General features: G+C 32.1%; 2 protein-coding genes across 3 annotated transcripts in view; one reads left to right on the plus strand and one right to left on the minus strand.

Moving 5' to 3' along the window:
• LOC145304892 (neo-calmodulin-like) overlaps positions 1–18,374 on the minus strand; it is a 96,234-nt gene that overhangs the window by 33,200 nt on the left and 44,660 nt on the right. The window lies entirely within an intron of this gene.
• LOC145304875 (uncharacterized) lies at positions 316–2,722 on the plus strand. Its single transcript, XM_080146712.1, has 3 exons — positions 316–447; positions 811–1,065; positions 1,447–2,722. Exons 2-3 carry the CDS (start codon positions 824–826, stop codon positions 2,369–2,371), a joined length of 1,167 nt encoding a protein of 388 aa, XP_080002838.1. The 5' UTR covers positions 316–447; positions 811–823; the 3' UTR covers positions 2,372–2,722.

An 18,374-nucleotide genomic window follows, 5' to 3' on the forward strand; every position in this document is an offset into this window, starting at 1 on the left:
ATTCTAACGGGGGGTCAGGACGCAGCTTAGGGGGCTTCATGGTTCTTTGTGGCGAATAGGGAAGAAAAGCGCACTAGGAAGTAAATGGTTTAAAATGCACCTTAGCTTAGCTGCCTTCCCTTTTTTGCCTCATTTTCTAATAGTACAAACAATATTTATAATGAAACATAAAAAAATTTAAATTTACATAATAAAATTTGTAAACAAATTATTCTTTCTTTTATAATGATAATAGAAAATAAGCCTAAATTATGTTTTTTTAAATACTTTTCTATTATAGAAAAGAAAGGGGGAATGGGAAAGTCTAAAAATAAATTTAAAAATTAAAGAAGGGGACGCAAAGAGAAAACATTTTGGTTAGGCGTCTAATTTTGCCGGGCGGCTGTCGGGTATAAAAAGGATGTCAGGATGGTTGAGGGTATCAGTCGGCTTCTGACCAGACAACAGGTAACAGCTAACATTACCAAATATTTTTCTTCACTAACAAAGAAGTATATTTGACAGCTACTTTTGGCTTGCAAATTTATAATATTTACTGAAATAAGAAAAGTTAAAGCTGCATTTTGACAAAATTTTTGCTTAATTTTATTTCAATCATCTGTTTTCAACTTTTTAAAAGACATTTAAATTCTTTATTTTTGAACAAGTTAATACCTTAACAGTTTAAATCTTTAATAGTAGAAGTATGAAATCTTTTATTTTGCTTGAGTTACAAATTTATAAAGAAATAAAATGAAAGAAACTGTTCAATTTTAGAAAATAAAATTTTAAGACTTAACGAAGCAAACAAAGATAATTTTAATTTTGTAGAGAGACACTGAAAATGATGAAACTTCTGGCAGTAATCCTGTCAGTGTCTGCTGTGGCCTACGCCAGAGGCGGCAGTGGCGGTATCGCCAGCGAATGGTCAACATACAAGCACTGGGCTGAGATGAAGGCCCAGGAGTCCTGCTGGGGCGAGGAGAACATGAAGCAGTACATGGTCAACATGAAGAAGGCCGTGGCTAAGTGCAACCAGGTTGATGCCCCTGAACTCAGCCTTCCCCCTTTCAAGTCCACTTACAGGTAAAGAAAAACATGGCAATGCGTATGTTTAGATTATGTTCAACTTTCAATATTTTGAATTCTCTTTAAAAATACTTTTTTTAAAACAAAATTTATAATTTCTGTTTCATGTAAAATCTCCATTGATTGACCTTAGAATTTTTTATGCCTTTTTGAAAAAAAGTTTTTAGTGTTTACTTTTTCCACAAATTAAAAAAATTAAATTTTTTCTCTTTATTTTCATACAAATCCTATAGTAAATATTTCCAATTCAAGAAGATTAAAAAAAATCTCCTAGATAATTCTGTTTCAATGTTCTTAATATTTCTTATATTTTTTGTCTTTGCAAAAAGGTATTTCAGTTTCACCTTTTCCAACTTGTTAAACTTATCCAATATTTAGATTCATCAACACCTTGTTGAGCAATGCCGAGGATATGGAGAACAACAAGATCATGTTCCTCTTCAAGATGATGTCCAACAACAACAACCATGGCTACCACAGCTACAACAACAACAACAACAACAAGTACGAGCACATCTTCAACGAGATGTTCAACAAGCACTCCAGCAGCAGCTACGAGAGCAGCAACAGCAACGCCTGGATGGAGAAGATGATGAAGAAGGTCATGATGCAGAAGATGTTTGAGAAGAACGGCATGGACATGGACTTTGACAGCTACAAGATGGACAAAATGTCCAACTTTAACGAGGATGACTTCATGAAGAGCATGATGGAGTACAAGATGAAGCAGATGGACACCCCCGCCTCCAGCTACAGGGAGAGAATGGCTGAGCTCCTGAGCCGCAACAAGAGACAGGCCGACACTGCCGTCACCCTCCCCGTTTCTCTGGACATTGGAGACAGACTTGCCGACAAGGTCAAGGATCAGCAGCAGCAGATGCAAGAGAAGATCGGCAACATGACCTGTGTTCTAAAGGAGTGCGGCATCCTTAACGACAACAACGAGCTTGATGCTAGAGCCCAGAAGCAGTACATGAACCAGTTCAAGGTTGACAAGTGGCTGAAGGAGAGAGTTGAGAATGACATCGACACTTGCGTCGAGTACGCCCAGGGTATCCCCTCCGACTACATGGAGAGCTACAACTTCCCCGGCTACGCTAATGTTGCCCAGATCAAGACCTACATGAGATGCATCAAGTACAGCAAGATGAGGTCCTGCATGTACAAGGACGTCAAGGAGAAGCTCGAGGCCAACTTCGGCCCCCTGGAGAAAATCCTGGAGCAGACCAACCTGACCGAGGACCAACTGTACCCCCTGGTCATGAACCTGATGCACGGAGACGAGATGGAGTTCGACTTCTAAGATCTCAAAACTACACATGAGTACCATACTATATCCTATTTGGATAACAACCATACTATATCTAATACCATAACGCAACCACATGCATGAACAATGGGCGTTTTATTAGTTTTATCTAATTTTCAAGATATTTAACTATGAAAACCCCCAAAGTTTCTGACAAAAATAAACCAAATGTATGATAAAGCGAGCAGCTATAGTAAAATACATCCTTACAATTTGTATTTTTGTATAATGCAATATCCTTTATTGAAATGTTACCATTATCAAATGTATCAAAAGGAATTGTAATGTAAAATTTTAACATGAATTGTTTAAAATAATAAATTTTGAAATATAACATAAAATCAATGCATTGTTTTATTTTCTAAAATATGATTTTTAACTTTAAATTTAAAGATATGAGTATAGATCAGAGAGAGAGAGGGAACAATGGACTGTTAATTAAACTGAGGTGGATTCTTAAAAAAAATTTGCCCCACTAATTGCTTAGTTGGGCAAAATTGTTTTCGTGAAAAATCTACCAAAATCACATTAAAAATCTACAAAAATTAAACAAAATCATAGAAGGGTTATGAACATAAGATTTTATTTAATTTTTGTAGATTTTTGGGGGATTTTAGAGGATTTTTCACAAAAACAATTTTACCCCACTAAGCGATTAGTGGAGCAAAATTTTTTTAAGAATGCACCTCTGGTCTCAAAAGTCTTATTTTGTCGTTTTCTTTTTCGTCAGCTAAATAACTTTAGAACTTGAATTTTGATTTGTTGGTTTAATAAGTTGAGTGTTCAAACATTTCAACCACACTGATTGAAATCTACAGAAGAGGTAGTTTTGTGTATGTATCAATGACAACATCCATAAAAGTGAAGAACTGAAATGGTTGGACAAATGATCATTAACACTTGTAGAGTGCTGATTCTTTCTTGAATAAGCATAATAAATATGTAAATTTGGACAAAATTTAAAGTAAATTTGATACTTAAATACAGAATACTGTTTAAAGACATACTAACTTTTATTTTATTTGATTATGAAGAAGTTTTAAGTCAATAGGACAATTATAAAATGTCTAAATTAACGAAATGAGCTAACCGTTGCGGACGTACTGACCCTAATTATAGTAAAGCTTCACTTTAAAAAATGTATAATCAAATTTACACAGCAATGATTATTTTCAGGATAGTTCAATAAAGCGTAAAAACAAAATGTCGTCATAGATGAAATATATTTGGATAGAATTTAGTGGAAACTATTATATTAACCAAATAATATGCCTGTAATAATCCTATTACATATACAAAGTGGTAAGCTTTTGTTTAGTGAAGGATCTTAGTGAAGAATCTTACTAAGAGTGGAACTGTTATGGTTCTCCTTTACAGTAAAGCTCACAAAAAAAATGACCCCTCCAAAAAAATTACTCTTTCTTTTTAAAACTCAATTTGAAAAAGGGAGTTCGTTGACTTTGCCCTTTCCACCTAAAATGCCCCTTGAGGCTTTTAGGGGTGAATCCGCTAGTAATATGTAAAGTATAATATCATAGCTACTCTTAAAAAGTTGGGAATATCTGACCTTATCTAAAAACCTTTGGCTACCACACATACAATTGTATAGCTATTTTTGAATGGAAGTAAAAAATTTCTTGAATCAAAACTATGGCTTCCTAGTGCTCCCAGAAGAGACCTTGAGGAGTAGAATCAGGAACGTTTCAAAATATCTTGCTACTAGCCATAGAAATGATTAAACAAAAACATTTTTAATTTATTATAGGTTTTTTTTAACGGATTATAGTTTCTGATTTTACTTCTAATGGCTTTTTTAAGAAGCACCATAAAGCCATAGTTCTGAGTCAATAACTTTTTGACATACATTCAAAAATAGCTAGACAACGGCTTTTAGACTTAGGATAAATTTTAAATCATCCAGAGGTGTATTATACTAATAAAAATCACGTGCAAATTCCTACTTTGGTCTCAGATAAAAATGTCCAAAATCGACCCACCCTAGTTTATTTTTTTTATTGCTCGATTCACAAAGAATATATAACATTTTGTTTTTACTTTTTAGGTTGTATATGAAAACCTTTGTACATTTTTGATCCATTTCTATTCTTTCATAAATGTAATATGTTAAATTATATAAAGAATTATACAACCATGCATCTATGCACTTTATTGGTCTTGTTTTATTTTTTGCTTTAAGGTCACATATTCACTATATAAGAGTAGCCTCTAGTTCTCCAGTCACCTTTAGCTACTGTCACTATAAACAAATTTTAACCACAGCCAAAAAAAATGAATTGAAAATTTTCAGAGATCTAAAGGGATAAGACAATGGCCGATTAATTGATTTACATCCCTAATGATGATACACAAAATTACTCCTTCTGAATATTAAAATAATTAGTTAAAACGTTTGAACAATCAACTTAGTGCATCAACTGATCAAAATTCACTAAAGTCCCCAGAGTTGTTTAGCCAACGAATAAGAAAACTTCATTATAAAACTTTAGGGACTAGTGTAATAAACAGCACATTATCCCCTCTTCCTCTCTTCTAAAACCCAATAAAAAAGGTAAAATTTTACTTTAAAATATAAAATAGAATTGTAGTAGAGACACACATGAAACTAACTTTCTCAACTTTTACAAAATTTTAACAACGTAATTTCGATCAAACAAAATGTGAAGTTATAAATTGAATTGAAAATTCAACTTTTACAAAATTAACTTTGTATTTGAATAAATTTATTCCGATTTCACTTCATATTATTTTTACAATTGAGACAAATTCTACACATTTGTAACAATTATTTATAATGATAATTTTTGGCTTTTTAAAACACAAAATAAGAGTAGAAGCTTTATTTATGGTGAAATCTTTACAAAATATAAATGACCGTATTTTTCAAATAACAGCTGAGTTACTAACATGAATTCTTGAAATTTCAATGTCTTTCAGATTATGTCCGACTAAATAGGAAGTTGTATACTGTATGCTCATTGGCAAGGTGACTTTTAGCAAAAAAATCCTCAATTTATCTTAAAAAGCGGCACAAGGGGCTGTAGAAAAATAGCCTAAAACCATCCCAGATCTATGTGGAGCTTCTCTTAAAGGGAGAATTCTATCGGTTAAGTATTTCAATCCGAAGCTACATACTAAAAAAATCTTACAACGTTATATGATGGGATATGTTCTTTACAGATTCCAAGGAACTATATATATAACTAGCGGCTTCGCCCCTAGCCTCTAGGGGCTTTGCCCCAAGAGGTGATAAAAAAATTAATATTTATTGTTTTTAGTGAGAGAATGTTGCTATTCTTTCATTCAAAATAAATGCTGGAATAAAAAATAATAAAAAGGGCAGCCTGCGGCAGCCTGTACCAGAGCAAAATAAAAAAAGGGGGGGATTTTTTGGTTTTTGTGGGGGGTTAGGGGTGTCTCACCCCCCAAGAAAATAGCTTAAAACCACTACAGAACCAATAGGTATATACCCTCAAGAGTAGAATCCGATCGGTTCAGTGGTTACCGAGATCTTAAGCTTCAGACGAACGAACGGACGGACAGACAGACAGACAGACAGACAGACATCGTACTACTTTGTATTATAGATGTTCTTGGAGAAACAACTCTTTAATGTCTAAAAATGTAAGTCAGTCAATATTAAACATTCTGTTTGTATAAAAATTTTAAACAATGCTGAATATTAAAGAAGTTTGTTATTGTTTGTTAATGTTCGTTTGTCTATATTCTGCGATTGAATTGTTAAGCTGCGCTTTTCATGGATGTTGTCATCCTTGTTTTCTTGTGTTTTTGGTTATTTCCTTTTTTTGTGAAAAACTATTTATCTTCTCTGCGTTGAGAATTGTTCTTTTTAGAAGCGCAGATACTCAACGTCGATTTACATTGACTTAATATTCTACATACACTTAAAAAACTCTTACAGAGTATTAATTTTAAAATTGACCTCCCCCAAAATAGTTATAAACCTTTCCAGGACCCATGACAAGCTACCCTATAAAGGGGAACTTTATCGGTTCAGCTGTTAATGAGATCCTTCAGTACATACATACATACATACAGACAGATAGACAGACAGAAAACCCTCCTGTTACTTTATTATAAGGATAATTTTTAGCATTTTGATGTTGTCTGTGCCGAAGAAAAAGAACCATCTTTTTTTTGAATAAGTATATTTTTGGAACTTGGAAAGAAAATGAAGTTTAGCGGCGGGGGTTCTAACCCTGCGGGGCCTATTTGCTAGCCCTGCGGGACAATCATTTATAAAAAAAAAACATTCTTTATCTGGCATTGCGTCCGGTTAATTCAATCTGTTGCTATGGAAAATCAATGAGAATCTTCTTTGTATGTAATTTACTTATTTGTCGGTAATACCAATAGGAAATTTGTGAGCTAACAATAATTTACTTTAATGCGAACAATTTATGCTAAATCGGTTTAATTGATATTTGAGATAGAATCCAAAAATCTATTCAGCACCAACAACGAAATTAATTCAAAAACATTTTATTGCCCCCCCCCCCCCTCCATTATTATTTAGCTATACCTTATTCCTGAAATTTACTGTTATGGCTGTTTTAGATATCTCAATAATGTTTGTTTTTACATATTGTGCTTAGCTGATTATAGGGGTTATCATCCTTGTTTTCCTTGCAATTCTTGAAAATGGAACTTCACCAGAACATTCTTTATTTTGACAATACACGAAAAAAAAGTTAACTTTTATCTACGTGACAATTTTAGTCAGGGATCTAAAGGGATAAGACAATGGCCGATAAATTGATGTAAATCGTCAATGTTAATACACAAAATTAACCCTTCTGTACATTACATAATTAATTGTTGAAACGATTTGACACTCAACTAAATGAACTATCCTTAATTTTAGGACTGATAATTGTTCCAATTAAATTTTTAACCCTTACAGATCGGGCCCCAATTCTAACCTTATCAGATCGGGGGGGGGGGGGGGGGGCTAAAAGAACCCCCCCTCTATCTCGGCTCCTGTTACAGATAAAGACGTATTTTTTTTTCCTGTTGGTTCATGTGTATTTTTAGAGAAAATTACTTTTAAATAATAAAACAGCTATAGAGCGGCCAATTTTAAAGCTAGGATATCCAAATTTTAGGACGAACTTTTATTTTTCATGTCAAAAAAATTACTTTTTCTGACTATCGCCAGAAAACGGCAAATAAAATAAACAACCATTTTCGGCGGTTACGGCGGTAAAACGACGGTTGGCGGCGCCAATTAATATTTTTATCTGTTTATGATCACAATAAAATACTACATACAAAGTTTGGTTGGTCTAGAGCTGTTTTAAAATTCGGCAACTGGCAGCTTAAAAACGACAAAACTACAGTTATGAAATAGAAAATCGGTCAAAAATCGGTCAAAAATCGGTCAAGGAGTGGTCAAACGGTCATGACCTTACTATTCACGGAAGTTCATTATTGCTTAAGGATTTACCAAAATTTTTTTTAGGTCTCTAGCTGTAATAGAAGCCACGATATTCATGATATATGTATATAGTATGCTCATTGATATCTAAGTATTCACTAAACAAAATTTAGGGATCTACCTTATACACAAAAGTAATAATATAGAAATTAAAATTCATAAAGATTTTTTTCTAATTTTGGTGCTACCTAACCGACTTTGACCGAACACCACGACCGACACAGACCAGATATCCTTATAAAATCAACTCTTAGACATTCGGGGGCCAGCAAAACTGGTTGTAATATGATATTTATGTAATATTTAAAATCCGCAGAAAGCTGTCTATAAAACGATGCGATTGTTTACCTTGTTATTTGTGAGGGGGGGGAGGAAGGGTTGGTAAAATATGTATATTCTTCCAAAAGGAACTAGCAATCTCCTGGGAAACATAACTTGAAGAATCTATTTAAGAAGAAAGTTTCCAATATATAGAAACATACCTACAGGGTGTAAATAATAAAATATATACAATTAATTTATGCCTTAACGTATATTTCATAATAATTAATGCATGAAACCCCTAAAAAGTGTTTATCAATTAGTATCATTGTTTAAAATAGGAGAAAAGCGCCGAACCGTTTCCGATTGTTTTTTGGGTTTGCATATCTTTTTGGTTCACTAATATCCCAGATCTTGTGCTTTATTGAAAATTCAGATTTCATATTTATTTGGTTCTCTCTCAGTAAAGGTGTTAAAAATTAAGTTACATTCTTTAATTGCAGTTTTAAAAATCAATATAATCTACAATTTAGAGTCGGTCTGAACATCGCTAATATAGGTATGTTAAAATAGTTAATTAATTCGTTCATTAAAGTGACTGGATGTCTATCTACCTATCTGTAAATATGTATACAACATGCAAAGTGATTTTTTTTGTACCGGGAAAATATACACAATTTTGGGGGAGGGTTCTTCTCTAGAAAAAATAACCATTCTACAGTTTTTTACTTTTTCTATTTTAAAACTAAAATTGTAAGTAAAGCTTTATAATAACATTTTCTTATTCGTTGGATTAACATCTTTGGAGACTTTAAAGAATTTTGATTGGTTGATTCATTAAATGAGTATTCAAACGTTACAACCACTAATTTTAATCTACAGAAGGGATAATCATGTTTATTATCAATGGGAATGTACATCAATTTATTCTGCCATTGTCTTATCCCTTTAGATCCCTTTATATAGCCACAAGTTTTAACTAACTTGAACACTAGACTATAAAAGTTTTAAAGATTTTTAATCAATATAATAGATTTGAAATCTGCATAAAATTTTAAGGATTTTTTTATAAAATTAGTTTTTTATATAATTCTTTATTTTAAGGCGCAAATACAAATTAAGTTAAATAATTTTGAGATCTGTGATTGGTGGATTGAAAACTATCTGCGCTCTGATTGGAGAAGCTTAAGTGACGTACATCATTCAACTAATTAGAGCGTAGGTAGTTTCCAATCCAGCTATCCTATTGGTCAAAATTTATTAACTTAAATCGTATTTGCGCCTTTAAATAAAGAATTATATAAAAAACGAATTTTATAAAAAATCCTTAAAATTTTATGCAGATTTCAAATCTATTATATTGATTAAAAATCTTTAAAACTTTTATAGTCTATTGAACACCCTGTCCTCTGAACATATATATATATTTTGCACAATAAATTTCACTCACAACCAATAACAACGTGAAAGAAAATACACAGACAATCAAAGAGTCAAAGTTTAAGTTTTTATTTTTAAAGAAAGACTTTTCTACATTTTGTTTTGCTTAGAACGTCAGTAATTGAAATCAATGGTCGTTAAAATATCAGAAATATCCTATCGATTTAAAACTTTGCATGATTACTTTAACAGTTGAATGTAATTTTTTTTAAACGCGTTTTAGTCTGTTTGGCAAATAATGAAATTGACCTATCAACTTTTCTTTTAGATGATAAGCCACAATCTTACGGTACCTATTGTCAATTAAAAGGTACCGTAACCTAAACATTACCTTTTTTAGATTATATTTCTGCTTCTATAAAAATAGTTTACTCTTCTAACTGTAAAAAGTAGTGAAACTTCTCTAAAGTCATCATACTATGGTCTGTAGCTTAGTATTTTCTTTTTATGTTGTATATTACAATAAATATCATGCAGTTCTTGAGAGGAATATCATTTTATGGTAAATTTATCTTTTGTTAAAATCAAAGGCTTCTAGCGACTTTAATCCTTCAAGGATAAGACAATAGCCAAAAAATTATTTACAGACCAAATGATGATACACAAAAGGGAGAGGGGGTCAAATAACTTTATGTTCCCTACCCGAGGACCCTGTGCTGACTTTCAATTGGGTTTTTGAAAATCAACCAATAGCGTCGGGAATATTAACACAGCCAAGTCACTTAAAAAGAGCAGTAAACAATTTGCTAGTAGACGAAAAAGGTCCCGATCAGGGGGATCCAGGTAGTCGATGAAGGGGATCCAGGTAGTTGTCTGGTTATATATTTCTACACAAGATTCATTATTTAGATTATGTGAAAAAGGACGAATATACAATAAAGGAATAAAAAAGTAAGATAAAACAGAATTTAGTTTTTGAAATAAAAAAAGGAATTGTTTTGAGAAATACTCTTATCTCATATCTACATTAAATATACATGGAAAAACATCTTACTCTTATTGAAATATGTAAAATAAGAAGAAAACAAGGATGACAACATCCATAAGTAGCAAAGTACTAAAAATTCATAGAGGAGAAACAGACAAAATAAATTACAGAGACTATGTTGATTTGATAAATGTGCTATAATTCTTAGAAATCATGAAACCTTTCTGATATGTTTATAAAAAATGGTTTTAATGCCTTTTTTGGACGACCATCAGACTCACAGACAAAGTAAATTATATACTTAATCTACGTTGATAAAGAGAATCTTCACCAATAATTTCACCCACCTATCTTCAAAAGCAGCCGAGAAAATTGAATTACCCTTAAAGCGTTACAGACGGACTGACTTACAAAGTGAATTTTAGAGTATAAAGTAAAAATATAGAATTACGTATATATATTTCATGTAAAGTATATTTCCTAGGAGGATAGGTTATGGTAATGTAATCAGAATATATAGTGAACCTTTATTATGAATTAATCTATTATTGTTTTTTTTTAAATCTAAAACCTAAATTAATGAGGATCACAACATCCATAAAAGCCAAGCTCTGAAATGGTAGGAAAAAGATCACTAAAATTTGTAGAGTGTCAGAACTGAATAAGCAGAATATTAAGGCATAATTCTAAATAAAATTGTCAGTAAATTTCTTGCAAAACTTCTTAAATATAAAAATTATAATCCTGTTTAGGGACATTATTATAATCTTGTGACTTGATTTTAGAGATGATTCTCTTATAATATTATATCTTGATGTAATTGAAATCAGTATTTCAAAAATCAGATAAATACTGATAACTATAACACATAAAAATTGTTGTTAAAAGGTTAAAAATCAAGATGTTTTAAATGGACGTACGGAGATACTGGTCACGATTATAGAGTTGCTACGCTTTCTAAATAGTACCTAACTACTACATGAATCACCTTGCGAATTTTGAAATCGATAGCACAATTTTAACTTGTTGAACTTAACGAAGAGAGCCCACCGTTCCACGAAATAAAGCTAACTGTCCACGACAGACGGATGGACAGACCGACCCTAATTATAGAAAAGCTGCGCTTTTAAAAAGGAAAATATATAACTGGATGAACCAGTGTAGCCTTAAATTGACATAATTAATCAACAAATATTGAGTCAGATATTAATATTTAACAAACCAAAATATGCACTGCAATTTAAACTTAGCAGTAGACATTATATATCTAGATGGTCCAACTGACCCCCAAATTTGTCAAACTCTAAAAATAATCTAGCACACAAAAAACTTGTTTATTTCTAAAAATAATTGCTGTTTTTATGTAAACTAATAAATAGCCCATACAGTTTTTTAACATATCTATTTTCTATAGAGGGTGTCAAGCTCTATACAATTTTATCATTATCTCTAAACCAACAAATTTTTTGTCTAAATTTTCTATCTCTCATATATTTTCCTTTAAAGGTGATTAAGATCCAATTATCCGGAAGATTAAATTATTTAGGAAGAGTTTGTGATTAAATTGCCTGTATGATATATACAACACCTTCTTAAAGTTTAAAGTTTTAATGTAAGTAAAAGTTTATATAGGATAGGAGCAAATATACAGTTAGAGATCTAACTCAAATATTTACTTTTTACATGTTAAATTTTTTTATTATGTTAGTATGATTCTCACACCATATAGCAGCATTTAATTTTTTTTAAAGAGGCAATTTCTCTTGGAAGGATGGTGGTACCCTCCCCGAAAATTGTTAAAACATTGCCAGAGCCTATGAAAAGATAAATTGAATGGGGAACCATATCGGTTTAGTGGTATGCAAGATCCTTAGGTACAGAAAGACAACACACACACAGACAGATATCCTGTTTCTTTGCTATAATGATACCCAAACCTAATATCACTATCCCCGCAGCCAGAGGACAACAGCAAACCCTGATGGGTATTTTCCACTTCTCCTCTCATCCTTACTTTTTAGACGTTCTTTTATTTGCAAAAGAAGCTAATGACATTGTGACTTTAACAAGGTATTTGAAGTGTATTGAAAACTAAAGTATCCTATTTAAGTAGAAAAAAAAACAAAAATACGTTTCTAGTCAAGTTTTAGGAAATCTTTTTATAATACGATGCGAGAAATAACTATTAAATTCTTGTACCCAACCGATTTATGTTCAATATGTATTTTATGAGTGTATATATACAGGGATCTAAAGGGATAAGACAATGGTAGATAAATTGAAGTTCATCCCCAATGCAATGATGATACACGAAATTACCCCTTCTGTAGATAATAGTTAGTGATTGAAACGTTTGGACTTTATGGTACTCAACTTTATAAACCAACCAATCAACATTCCCCTAAAAAATAAGAAAACGTTATTATAAAATTTTGAGGACTAGTGTAATAAAAAACCCAATGTCCCCTCCCTCCCCGGTATATATAAGTGTATATGTGTAAATATGTTTTCAACTTTGGAAATAAACTACTAGGCCGTATACAGTTGAGATATCAAATAAAGTTTAACTCGCTTGAAAAATAATAATAGTTATTTCTCGCATCGTATTATAAAAAGCTTTCCGCGGCATAAACATTTACATAACCTAACCTAAAATAACCTTTTAAAAGCTACAGTGAAAATACGATGAAACCCGCTACTTCGTTTTCTTTCCATGTTTCAAGTTAATTTCTAGTTCTAGTCATAAAAATAAAAGAATAAAGGTACGAAAGACATTAACCCTGTCCCAGTTTGATCTATTCTAAAGAAATTGTATAAAAGTCTAGCATCAGATTGGGGCAGCGCGCTGTTTAGTAAATTTGTTAATCTAAATAATTTTCCAACGGTTTCCATTTAATGAATGACGCCGATTTGAATAAAGATGTTTCAATTTCAAAATAATTTTCCTTTATTTTTAAAAAAAATCTTGAAATAAGAAGCATGTAAAGGTATGCAAATAATATATTTTTCACGAATAATACCTACCATCTACATAAACAATATTTCAGGGATAAGGAGCTAAATTAAATTCTGAACCCTCAACAGTCAGCGGCCGATCTTGAATGCCCTCCCCCATACAGTTTTTTCTATCACGTTTTCGGTGTGTGAAAGATAGAGGGCTATAATTGATTGACTTTTTAAATATGGACATGACACATAACCAAGAGTTTTTTTTTAATATCTTCATCATTACATGTACAGAATGTCAGCAATCCTGGCAGGGTCATCCAGGTAAAGAGCATATGTATTTTTATAAATTATTAAACAAAGCTTTGATGTTACCAAAATACTACAATATATTATAGTAGTACAACATAATTAAAAATATAGGGGTTTAGGTCAGTTTTAGGTCCTTATATTCTATGTCTCCAGCAATCTTTAAACACTTCCTTTGAGCAAATATATCAGATTAAACAGTTTATAAATGATAAATATGCATAATAATAAAAACTAGCATTAAAAATATAATCTAAATAAATATATTCTTATTCTTAGGAATAAAAAGCAAAATAAAAGATAAAACAAATACTAAAATAAATATCTATATTGTTTATATTATCTGTACACATCTAATCCTTGTCTGAATCCTAGAAAGGTATTTCTCACATCCATGAACACAGGGAAGTAGAGCCGCAGATATTATGATACAGGAATGAATATAGAATATATGTGGATATTATGACAAGGGAAAAATTGTCATCAATTTAGGTTGCTAACATGGACATCATTTATTGGTTACTTCATTCATCAACAGTATGAGAAGAGGGGATAGGGTAAATGGGGTGGATGGGAGTGGGGACAAAACACCTAATTTAAAAATACCTAATTTAAAAATGCCTAATTTTATAAATGTCTAATGTGACAAAACACCTAATTTATAAATACCTAATTTAAAAATGTCTAATTTAAAAATACCTAATTTTAAAAATGCCTAATGTGACAAAACACCTAATTTTAAAAATGCCTAATTTTATAAACACCTAACTATAAATACCTAAGTTTAAAAATACCTAATTTTAAAATACCTAATTTAAAAAAACCTAATTTCAAGCATATCTTAAAACTGTTGTTGAATATATTACACCGGCGGCTACGCTCCCTAGAGTCATCTAGGATCGATTGCAGTGCGGAGGGGAATTCAATAAGTCTGGGGGAGAGGGGAGTTACAACCCCTTCCAAAATTTCAAAATATAGTTTGAAATAGAAAACTGGATGGACAGACGGACCGACCCTAAGTGCCAGTGAATTGTAAGTGCCATTTAATCATTGATTACGAGATTGTTGCATTACCCCCCCCCCTTTATAGAAAAGCTTTGCTTTTAAAAATAAAATTTTATGATTAGTTTGTGGCACCTCACATGAGAAATAAATTAATTAGTAAAATCAAAGGTTGAAGGACAAAGAAAATGAATTTTAATTTTTATTGGTTTCTTCCCTAACCTAAGTATCCGTAGTGTTGCTTCCTTGGGGAGTGATAGTTGACCATTCCCCATTTTAGTTCTAGTTTTATAAAGAAAGATTGAAGAAATATAAAAAAAACGGGGGAAGGGGGGGGATTTTTTCAAAGGGCAATTTCTCATTGGAAGGTGTTGGTAACCTCCCCAAAAACGTTATAAACCTTCCCATGACCTACGGGAGGCTTCATTGTAAAGATGAACCATATTGGTTTAATGACTAGCGAGATCCTTCAGCAAGAACAATCAGCCAATTGGATTAATGTTATCAAAATTTTAAGTATTTTAGTGGAAAAAATAGATATTTTAGAATTAGGCATTGTTGAATTAGGCGTTTAGATAGTTTAGAATTAGGTATTTTTAAATTAAGTGTTTTTAAAATTAGACATTTTTTAAATTAGGTAATTTTAGTTAGGCATTTTTAGTTAGGCGTTTTTAAATTAGGCATTTATAAATTAGGCATTTATAAATTAGGTGTTTTTAACGTAGGTGTTTTTAACATTAGGTATTTTTAAACTTAGGTGTTTTTAGTTAGGTATTTTTAGTTAGGCATTTTTAAATTAGGTGTTTTGTCCCCACTCCGGGTGGATGGGAGAAAGCCAGCTACGAGTTTCACTTTATTACAGTACATGATAATCTTGTTTAAAATCAAAGTAATAATAAATAATAATAAAATAATAGTACAGGGTTAATTTTTAAAATAGGCAGACAACGCCACATTTTACTATCTTTTTTTGCCATTAATTGATTGATTGATTGGCCATAGTTTCTTAGTATTTGGACTCAATTCATCATAGAGTAGGTTAAGACACATTTTGTGAAAAGCTTTACATTTAAGCAAATTATATTTAATCTCTCATGAGAACTTCTAGTTAATTCTTAATCCTGGCAAAGTATAGCATTAAAACTGGTTTTAATCTTAAAATGTTTTCACTTTGATATCCCCGGAAGCTGTCTATCATAAAATTTGTTCAATAACTATAATAAATAAATGTAGATAATTTACAGTTGTTGGAAATTTGTCCATATTATACAACGTTTCTGTCTGATGCTTGGAAATTTATAGTATAAAATGTAATTGCTGGATTGTCTATGTTATAGTTCCACACTCCTGTGTGTAGAATACAGGGTGGGGCAAATAAGACCGGACCAACTTTAAACGGCCATAGCGCCAAAACTACCAGACTGATCAAGACGTTTGACCCCACCATAAAAAGCTTAGGTAATTACCTTTTAGCACAAAATAATTTTTGGACGAAGATGGGCTTGTACTCCGAGCTGGCTGGGCTTATGTTCAACAAGGCAGATTCGAAATAATCTGGATTCTCTATTAGGGCCCACTAAATCGGATCTCAGCCCATCTGTAGATGAGGTAGAGTTATGCAACTTGCTGGGGATACTGTTAGATACATAAGTAAGACACTAGAAAAGACTAAAGCTCTCTATCTTAAGTGGCTTGAATGTAGTACTCCGGCAAAGTGAAATGTGGCAGATTTAAAGATGTCAAAAATTGTGTGAAATTGTGAAAATTTCTCAGTTCTTGACGTTAGAGACCCATATGGAACTTAAAAACTCATTTTAGACTATGAATTGCACTGACCACCCTAGCTGAATCTTCATGCCATTTCCAAAAAGGTATAGAACGTTCTTCCAGCTCAACTGTGGTCCAAATAAGAGCCTCCATGTCAAAGGGTAGCGTTAAAGTTGGGTGAATTAGGATCCTGCTGTTACTCACGTTCCTAAGGAAATGGGGCCTCCCAGCAGCCTGATCTTCATTCAATGGACTTTTAGGCCTAAGGCTACTTTGAAGCATGCACCAATAGACGTGCCTATACAACAAAGACCTCCCTCTTTGCCACCATCAAGGAGAATTTCGCCAGCTTGGACAGGGACATGGTGACCAGGGCCTGCGGGCGGTTCAGGGGGCGGGTGAAGGCGTTGATTGAGGCTGGCGGCGATTATATTGAATAATCTAATAGTCATATACCTATTTTGCTTGCCAGTTTTTAAAATTTATTAAAATCTTTAAAATTGACGATTTTATGTTAATTTGTTTAGAAGTTAGAATTTGTCCGGTCTTATTTGCCCCACCCTGTATATATTGTATATTATTATAGGCAATATTTCAAACATTTATCTTCTGATGGTAAATCAAAGAAGGACCAGCTACGATTTTAAGAAAATCAGGTCCTGACCACCCAATGAGTATATTTGATGGCCATATAGCTCATTTTTCTGATGGGTTTAGTCAAACTTATTTTGCCTTCAGGAGCACTATGTAGATTTTAAATGTTTAAGATCCTCACTCCTGTGTATAAAACATATGTTGTGTATTATTAGAGGCAAGATTTCAAACATTTATCTTTTGATGGTAAAACAAAAAAGGACCAGCTAGGATTTTAGGAAAATCAGGTCCTGACCATCCAATGGGTATATTTGATGGCCATATAGACCATTTTTCTGATAGGTTTAGTCAAACTTCTTTTGCCTTCAGGAGCACTGTTTACATTTGTTTATAAATTAGCTCCGCACTCCTGTGTGTACAATATATATTGTATATTATTATAGGCAAGATTACATACATTTATCTTTTGATGGTAAAACAAAACTGTTGCGAGCTTAAAAGTGGTATTTAAAATGAGTGAAAGTAAAAAGCAGCATGATATTATAGTTAAGTATCAGAGAGAAAGAAAGAGGGGGCAATAAGCTGTTTTTTTTTACACTAGTTCCTAAAGTTTTACTATAATGGAACTTTTTGAAGAGTTATACGGAAAATTGATTGGTTGGTGTATTAAGTTTATTTTCAAAAGTTTCAACCACTAATTTTGATTTAAAGAAGGGGTCATGTTGTTTGTCATCATTGGCGATGTACATCAATTTAACGGCCATTGTCCCCTTTAGATCTTTGGGTATTTAGAATGAGTGAAAGTAAATAGTAGAATGATATGATCGTTATACGTATACCATTACCTATGTATATTTTAAGCTAGTTTTCTTATTAGTTTTGGCTAACTTAATTCTGCTTTACATATTTAGTTATTCTATCAAGTTTTAAAAGAAAATGAACATGGGCCTGAAAACCAAAGGAATGGCCTAACAAAATGGTATTAATGTTATAATTTTTATTTTGATATTTGTGGAAAATTGTTTGTAATACGATGATTTACATGAATTTTCAGTATTGCTAGGAAAGTGTTTTAATCTAGCGAATATTAATCATACAGGAATAGTTATTTCTTTCATCGTATTATAAACGGCTTTCCTTCCGCGGATATAGAATATATTCGGCACCACGGGGCTAAAAAACTGGTTTTAATCTTATGATTGTACATTTTTATATTCGTAGAAAGCTGGATATAATACGATGCTAGACATAGTTTTTTCGTATGGATGAAAACC

This window comes from Acartia tonsa, chromosome 2 (assembly GCF_053477335.1).
Source record: "Acartia tonsa isolate MP-2025a chromosome 2, ASM5347733v1, whole genome shotgun sequence".
Classification (NCBI taxonomy): domain Eukaryota; kingdom Metazoa; phylum Arthropoda; class Copepoda; order Calanoida; family Acartiidae; genus Acartia; species Acartia tonsa.